General features: G+C 41.7%; 1 protein-coding gene across 1 annotated transcript in view; it reads left to right on the forward strand.

Moving 5' to 3' along the window:
• Positions 1–8,864, forward strand: part of ARPIN (actin related protein 2/3 complex inhibitor) — a 31,343-nt gene extending 22,479 nt beyond the window's left edge. Inside the window, exon 6 of the mRNA XM_088472937.1 lies at positions 3,285–8,864. Coding sequence (XP_088329063.1) covers positions 3,285–3,293 — 9 coding nt within the window. The 3' untranslated portion in view covers positions 3,294–8,864. The remainder of the gene's footprint in view (positions 1–3,284) is intronic.
• Positions 8,865–9,574: the final 710 nt, after the last annotated feature.

A 9,574-nucleotide genomic window follows, 5' to 3' on the forward strand; every position in this document is an offset into this window, starting at 1 on the left:
CCCCGGCCCGCACACCAAAGGGGGCATGCTGTCACTCAACATCGACAGCACACCCCCTTTGGTGCGAGACCCGGAGCGACGGATTGCCCGTCGCTATCCGGGTCTCGCGCATGCGCATGACGAAGCCAGCTCCATCGTGCGCATGCGCTCTGGACCACCATCGACGGGTCTGAATCAGGCCCTCTGTCTGGAGACAAGGCGTTTCTATAACTCTCCCACATGTCAAAAAATTATTCAGTTTTGGATTCTTTAGCAAGAGTGACCTCTACACAGTGCATTCGAAGGGGTAAAATAATTTAGCTTTTAAAATTGATAGGGTTGGAGCAGCTGATTGATTCCAAGTTTGAAGGATGTCCTTACGAGCTGCTGCGCCCACTGCCATCAATAGCCGTCTACCCCCAGGAGATAGACGAGGATAAAATGGGATAATCCCAGAACGGCCCATTCAGGTGTGAGTGGTAGATAAGTAACTAAGGAAGCTACTGCATATCTGTAACCAAAAGCTCCAAATCAATGGACATTGTCAAAGACAATGGTGTATATAAGCTATCGGACTCGCACATCTATAGCAATCATGCATAATTAATTGTCCAATCAGAAAACTTCTATGAGGTGACAGATATGTTCTATGTAAAATATTCAGAGACATTTCAATATACATAGAAGGCAGTAATTTATGGGCTCGTTGATGAGCTCTAAGTAAATCCTCTAGCTACAAATGTGGGAAATCAGAAAGCCAGCGTGACAGCCCCGAGAAGACAAATAATAATCTAACTGGTCTCTAAGGTGGCTGTAATATACCGAGATTGCTTTCCTGATTAGATGAGGGCGTTATAGTATAGTATCTAAGGGATTTTCCCAGTCCGCCTCTGAGAAGGCTCAGGCCGTGGAGCCTGCGTAATGTTGGGCCTGAAGGTACGCCAGTGGATGAGCCTCCAAGACACCAAATTTTGCTACTGCTTCGAGGAGTCGTTCACCAAATCACCTATAGAAGAAATGCCTCTTATCTGCTACATTCTAAAGGTGTAAGATGCCTGCCCAGCATGAAAGTCAGAATTAGTAAGAAACGGAAGGAATAAGGACTTGTGGGTGTTGAACCCAAGATGGTGTCTAAGCAAATTCCAAAGCTTTCTTGCATTCCACAGTAGACCATTATTTTGCAGGTGTCAGAATTTGCTGATCATGTAAATGTAGGAAGCTGGTGAGATTCCCCCTCCTAAGACAGGAATGTGCTGAATATCTTTGTGGGGTCCAATAAAAAGCAATGATTGGATTAAAGCTGGCCACACACTAGACCAACTTACATCCAACCAGCCAACTTGTTGATTGGTTGGAATGAAAATCTGGTAAGGTATGGGAGTAACTGATGATCAGCAAATTGCTCCTAAATGCCAGAAAACAGATGAAAATGGTCGTCAGACAAGTTTGTTAAATGTTTGATCTAAACAATTTGTTCAAACAACAGTTTTTGTTCATTTTCCGGCGTTTGGGAGCAAATTGCTGATTGTCATTTGCTTTCATTCCTTACCAGATTTTCATTCCAACCAATCAACAAGTTAGCTGGTTGGATGTAAGTTGGTCTAGTGTGTGGCCAGCTTTAGTATAAAAGTCTAGGGAAGGAAATCATTTTAATTAGATTACATCTCCCCAGGTACGACAGTGGGAGATGTCTACAGGCCACCAACTCTACTAACAGGGCTTTGATAGGAGGGGTAAAATTGAGGGTATATAAACAATGAGGGTTACGAGGAATTTGTACGCCTAAATATGTGAAATTATCCAATGTACAGGAGACAGGTAAAGCTTTTGCCCAGTAGAACTAGAACATCCCAACCAAAGTGCTGTAGATTTATTTACGGAGGAGCCGAAAATCAGGTCCAGGGAGGTCGAGGGATTAGAAACGTATAGAAGGACATCGGTACCTCGTCGGCAAAAGCAGAGATTTTCATTTCTTTCGTGCTGATCATTATTCTTTGAAAGTGAATTGAGATTTGCAGCAGTCCAAGAGGTCAATGGCAAAATTAAACAATAGGGCCTCATCCTATTAATTAATTTTGGTAATCCCTGCATCATCAATTAATTTTGTCAATATTCATTAACACCCTCATTATCTCACTCAGTCTAATAAAATAAAATGTCACCTAAAGCCCAGTAACAGCATTAACTCCTCATATTAATAAACTCTATTACAACATTAACCCATTAACCCTAATAATTTAGCCCACTCATACCGTACCTGCTTATACTTATTAACTTCCCTCAAGTATACCCATTATCTTCCCCATACCTAACTCCCATTGCTCCCTCCCCTATTGTCACTTACCCGTTACTGATCTGATTTTCTTTTCTGGGCTGTTTCCATTGTGACACACGTCCCTTTCTCGCCCCAGATTAGTGGATGGGGCTGCAAACAAAAATCCATGTATCCGGCGGTACTCCTAGCCGCACTTACTCACACCCGCGAGTTAATCACGGGTAATTGGATTGAGCCCCGTGTGTGCCAATCCTTAAGTACCACCAACAGGTCATGTTTTCTGGACTTCTTTAATCACTAACATGTGAGTTAACCTATTTTGCAGGTCCGTAATTATTCCACCTGCTTCCACAGACCAAAACACGACCTGGGTTGAGCTAGAGAGCCACTGATGTATATGTTGAAATATATACTACATAATATGCCAAGGTCCAGTTATTTTAAAACTTCCAAAAGTGATAAAGAAGAGATAGGTAAATAATTGCTGTTCGGTAATAATGTCCTACAAACAGACATGATCCCCTAGTTCCCTCGCTTACAGTCATTATAGAGAGCTAGTCTTCATTCTAGCACCCTGCACCTGTCACAACCCATGTAGTTCCTCTTTCCGGCCTGGGAGTCGCTCTCTGCTCTGGTGCTTCTAGCAAACTCAGCTGATGCAGCAATCTACTGATATACAGCAGTTTGTGTGCTAGAAGCACCAGAGCTGAGAGTGACACCCCAGGCAGGAAAGAGGAACTGCACAGGTTTTAACAGGTGCAGGGTGCTAGAATGAACACTAAGAGCCCTGCTAAGTTATTTTATAAGGGGGTGGGAATACCAGGGCCTCGTAATCATTAACATGGGTAGTTTTTAAACGTCATTTATATTTAATTATGTTGCTTCAGATTGCAAGGAAACCCCATCCTGGAAAGCCCTGCAGCATTGCTGATGATAGAACCCACACTGGTACTTTGTGTATTGGTGCTAAGACTGTATTGAATTAATGTTTTTGTTGTCGCTTCTCTGATCTATATATATTTCTTTGTAGGATGATTAAAGAACCCGCTTTTCACGAATGCTGCTGTTGTGTTCACCACAGTAGTACAATGATTCACACCCTGAAGTTGAATAAGTATAAGAAGCATTTATTGATTGACTATAGTGCCCACACAGCACAGCAAGTTGTGGCATTTCAGGGGACCCTTGCGTCCTGCAGCAGCTTGCTGCCAACCTGTAGCTCTGCCACTAGTATTGCAAGTGTCATGATTCCCTCTGGCCTGAACGAATACATCATGGTAGCTGTGATCGCAACTCTGGACTTTCTTACTTGCAGACCAGAGTAATCGGCAAGTAAACTACTTCCTGTGGGAGGAGCTGGTACATGTCATTTCCTTTGGATGTATGTTGAGCTGCTACAGTTTCTCCGTGTGTGACTGTGTCCGTTACAATGCGGTGTAATTACCCTGATGTACATGTATTCCTTTCATGATTCCTATATGCTTTTCTGGCATCTCTTGCGAATATTCTAAATGTAGACTAGTTTGCAGAAATTTTTTTTTTTATAAAGGGCTGATTTTGATTTGGACGGATCTCAGTGCATGGGCACAAATATATGCATGTTTGCGTATCTCTGAGTCAAAGGGAACCCTGTCTTTCTGTACAATTGGGCGTTTCAGGGCTGCAACAATGCGAGCGCACGGAAACACCCTGGGACTGTCATAGGAGGTAATGGGCTTGTATCAAAAGCTCTGTGCGTATGGAGAAGGGTACAGATCTCCTGCACCTAGCATGGGGCTGGGGTGGTGCAGGTGCCGACACTAATGATGACAGTTGTGGCGACTGGTGTAAAACCAATGGGCGGCACAGGTTACTGGTTGCAGAAGCACAAACCGCTTGCATTAGACATATGGATTCCCACATTAGCATAAGATAGTAAATCCGGTAACTGGGTGTCAGCCCCAGAGTGTCTCTGGCACTAGAATCTCATTCATATTGTGGGAGAAACAAAATAGAATCTATTTACACAAAACACCAATTATCAAATTATCCTCCATACAATGCGTTCCTATATCTTACACATAATGGCTTTTACGTTGTGTATTACATATTCATTGGGACATGCAAATGCTCATTCATTTAATATGACTTGTGTATTTTCTTGACAATATTTGCCACCTACATAAACTGTGGCTAGTTGACACTTTACTGGCCACACGCTAATGGTCCGTACACACAGGGACGATCAGACAACGATCAGATATCATTGTCTGATCGACCTGCATGTGCTGGATGTTCGATATCGAACATCCAGCAACATACACCAACCCTCAAACGACGTAACGACCCGCCCTATAGTAAACAGGCTAACACGGTCGATATCGACCAGGTTGGCCTGCATGCACGGGCCATGGTTTATATAGACCATCTGTGCCCGTGCAACGACCATCGTTTGGTCATTTGAGGGGGCCAGAAACTGGTTGATTTGAACGATAACGATGTATCGATATTATTATCGTTCAAATCGACCAGGGAAATCTGACCGTGTGTATGCACCATAAGAGTTGCTGCACAGCTTCATTGTTTTCAACCAATCTGACCTAACTGTAAGCCTGATGAGAACACACTACTATTCTGATATGATGGAAATTATGGCTACACGGTACGAGGCCTCCTGTCATCTGAGCCTCGTCCACATGCCATGCTAAATTGGGCACAGATGCGCTCATTTGGTAGTTGGGCAGAACAAATGAATGGTTACGTGTTTGTCCAGTACTAGCTCAATTTTCTATCAACACTAAAGCTTCCTTTGTTAAAAAGGTTTGTTCGTTTCAGAGAACCCATTCAGCAGTGCTTCTTTCAATTAGTAAGTGTGCTATACTAGACCCCTCCAACTACCATTGACAGGATTAGCTTTAGTACCAGTGAGCATTGTGGTTGTCCATAGCATTGTGCTATAGATGTCAATATGCCACCAAATTGTATCACCTGGGTCTCAAATACCCACCCTGACTTTGCTGTCACATGGGGAGAGGTTACTTTTCCTCTAAGAACTAGCAGCTGGTAAACATCTCCCCCTCCCCTGGACTCTTGTCTGCCAGGAGTGGGTGGTAATGTGTGGGTGTCGCTAGTCAAAATATGTACACACTGTTAATATCATTTTATGTGGCGATGCTTCTGTCATCTGTTATTGGGAATCATTTATTTGTAACAGATTATTGCCGTAATTTTTCTGTTCCGTTTATATGGTTGGTAATATTAATATATGCTATTTCATTTAAAGCTGTGTTTCATTTTTTTTGTAAGCTCTTATTTGATGACAGAGCTATAATGAGGATCATTTATGCTTTATGAAATATATTTTCTGCATACTACATTTTATAAGATGGTTATAGAAATCATTTTTATGTGCACTAAAATGTATTCAATATATATTGTATGGTTCTAGATTTTTATAAAGCAATAAAACTAAATGCTTCATAAAATGCTGTTTATTTTAAATATATATGTACAAGGTTAGTCTACTTGCAAAAGCAATGCAAGTCATTTGGCTTGCTTTATTCTCTTTTATATAGGGTATAAGTGGGGAAAGAAATAGAAAATAAACACAATTCTGCGCTGGTGTAATAATTAGTCATATATAAAGATCGGTCATAAAAAAACATTTATTTACATACAGTATACAAATCCCATAAAACAAATTAAATTAAAGATAGATCAAACTGATTAGATTCTATGCGGTGGACAATTACTAAATGCAAACCGATATGCAACAATCATCTTTAACATGCAGCATTGTAACTTGGCATCAATTCCTGCAGTATTGTTCGTATAAAATATGCAGTGTCCACAATCCTGATTCCACAATAGCTTCGCAATAGCTTATATTATGTTGTGATTAATTGTGCTTTTTCCTTTTGCTTTAGCACTTACCGAGAGTCAATGTTGTTATAAACAAATTCAGGTGCTCTTCCTAAAATCTGAAACTCTGAATACAGTCATCACACTTATACGCTGGGAATCACTTTTCAGCGTTGGGCGGCCGGCAAGAGCTGACAATTACCTCCAGTGTACCTAGTAATAGTAAGCGGCTAATAGCAACCGTTCGTTAGCTGCTGATAATGTCCAGTCACTCCATAGGGGGATGTACGTCAGCGGCCAATTCCCCCATTTGCAGAGAGCCTGCCGTGGATAAATGTGCAGATTCGGCAAGGGCTGTAAAGTACCTCTCCAGGTGAGCCGGCTCACATCTCTAGCGATTAGTCAGGCAGGTGTTCAAATCAATAGCACCGCCATCGCTTCTTGTCCCGGAGTGTCTGGATCAGTAGGCATTCGGTTATAGGGCGCAACTACGCGTTTCGGTCACTCCTGTGACCTTTTTCAAGTTGATAAGTGGGGAAAGACATTAGACTGTTTGCGAAGCCGAACAGACTGTGGCTGGAAGGGTATTAATATTAATAAATCAGGTATATTTTTATTAACGTTTTTTGTAAGACATACAAAAGAAACACAAAACATATTCCCACACACAAAACTCACCAAATGAAATAGAGAAAGATGATCAGAACTTTTTTCATCAGAAAAAGAGTTAACTTGAAGTACAGATTTGGGTATATAATACGACGCATCCGTATACAGTAATAGAACAATCAAATATTCAAAAGAAGAGGTAACACATTCAAAAAGAAACAAACATAACTGTACACGAGTCATGAGCAATATAATAATCTGTCCACTGTGCCAAAACACTTAGGGAAAACAAAAGATGCATATGATCTGAAGTGTCAAACCTCTGCCTCACCGGACACCAAACCCTCTGCAGAAGTTGCATCCTCAATACCCATACCATAAAGGGAAGTGTTTCAAGGACCTCAGATGCAATCATACTTATGGATACAATTAGTTTTATGTACATAAACCTTTTATGACTAGCCACTTAATTAATCAGCTAACACCACTCAGTAAAGGGGAGGCCCCTAGAAGACCACCCATGTATAAGCAATGTATACTTTGGCAAATGTCAAGTCATTTAGGATATATTGGCTAGTCAGTTGAGGGACCACACCTTTAAGCCCAATCCAAAAATACATATAATGGGTTGAGGGCAAGGAGAGTTTACCACCCATTTTGGAAATACAGCTTGTAACCTGCCCCCAGAAAGAACTGATAGCCAGCCAAGCCTACAACAGATACTAAAAAGAACCCCGGGGAGAGAATCACTTGGGGAAATTCGACAAGGTTCCAGGCCAAAATCTACTCAGCACCAGTGGGGTGTGATGGACCATATGCAGGAGAAAAAGATGGATTTGCTTAAATCGTGCTGTAGAAGAGGTGGTGACAGGACTAATGGACCAAGGTTGTCATCCCATTTAGGCTTTAGATAATAGCTTAAGAGGAATGTCAGAGCCCTCAGTAAGGAGATAGAACAAACTCGAACAGATTAACAAAGAGAGGCAGTGAATGAGTGTAAATGAGTCCTTTAGCAGCATTCACAATTGGTTTGTAAGGATTTTGTCTGGTCAATGGCAGACCAGACAAAAGGATGCTGCAGTAGGCAAGGTAAGATAACCTAGGTGTGTAGAACGTGGCCGTAAACAACTTTGTGGTATCTTGTGCAGACAGGGCCGGCTCCAGGTCAACTAGCACCCTGTGCAAGAATTTTTGGAGCACTCCCCCCCACACACACACACACCTAAATATCTCAGTAGGGTTACAACCATTACACCAGAGCCCCCCTTTCACTTATTCAGGGGAGGGGAGAGAAGACATGGAACAGAGAAGAGAGTAGACATGGCACAGGAGTGGGGGGAGTAGACATGGCACAGGAGTGGGGGGAGTAGACATGGCACAGGAATGGGAAGAGTAGACATGGAGAAGGAGTAGACATGGAACAGGAGAGGCGAGCGTAGACATGACACAGGAGGAGTAGACAGGGCACAGGAGATGAGGGAGTAGACAGGGCACAGGAGATGAGGGAGTAGATGGGGCACAGGAAAGGGGAGAGTAGACGGCACAGCAGTTATAGACATGACCATGGGAAAAGGAGGATACAAGTATGAGGAGGAGAATAGAAAATAAGGGAAACAGAGCTATAGATGACCACTGGCTCACTAATAGTAATACTAACATATTTTGAACATTTGTCTCTGGAAGTGTCATTTTGAATGTTGATAAAATATTTTAATGTGTATATATAAAATTTTATTTTTAGTCTTTATTCAGGGCAAAATTGTTCTATATTTTTCATATGGAATGGGTGAAAGCTTCACTTCAAAAAGAAAAACGTGAAACAATTGTTTGATATTTGGGAAAGTTTCATTTAAAATCCTGTCTCCTAATATTAAGGTCCAAATCAGCAAATGTTTTCATTCAACACTATGGTTTGAAACCCAGATACTTCTACAGGATGACCCGATATTACTCCCTTGACCGAGCCACTGTACATGGGACTTTCCCGCTCACGCCTGCCTGATTTACAATTTATGTATTTGACTTGCTCTTCTGCTGTATGGACATAACAAAACAGTGTTTATTATTTGATTAGCATAATTGTCTTAGTAGGTTTTGTCCAAAATATTCTTGTATTTGATCTTTACTATTTTTAAGATGTCAGTAAATGAATGAATATACATTGTTTATATTCTTGTGAACCAATGCTTCAAATAAAGATGTTATAATAAATATTTTTTATTATTATTACTTTAAGGATTTTATATTCTAATAGTCATTAAATATAAACAGTTAAAATATAAAAAAAAAAACTGGATCTGTTTAGCAAACAAATCATGTTGATGTCTGACTTTATTGTACCCTGTGTGATGTGCACCAGCGGCATCTGCTCAGAATTATCCGTGGTAACAGACAAGCGACATTGGCTCAAATCACATCCACATTCAATGCAGGAGGTACCAGATGCATATCCATCAGGTTGGTGCAGCTTACATGGGATATGGGAGCAGAAGACCGTTCAGACTGCTCCTGTTAGCACTATGACACCAGACACAGCTCCTCATCTGAGCTTGTGATGTCTCTAATTGGACCCTGGAGGACTGGCAAGATGTGGGTTGGTCCGATTAGTCACAGTTCCAGTTGTTTCGGACTGATGGTAGGGTTCAAGTGTGGCGTAAACCCCATGAGGACATGGTCCACAGTTTACAACAAGGCACCGTGCAGGCTAGTGGTGGTTCCATAATGGTGTGGCGTGTGTTCACGTGGCATGGGTTGGGTTTGCTGGTAGGCCTGAACACATCACTTACCGGTAACTGCAACGTTTCATTGCTTGATGACCATTTGCAGCCATTCATGGACTTCATATACCCTCACAACAATGGAATATTCCGG

This window comes from Taudactylus pleione, unplaced genomic scaffold, assembly GCF_031769625.1.
Source record: "Taudactylus pleione unplaced genomic scaffold, aTauple2 ptg000129l, whole genome shotgun sequence".
NCBI lineage: Eukaryota > Metazoa > Chordata > Amphibia > Anura > Myobatrachidae > Taudactylus > Taudactylus pleione.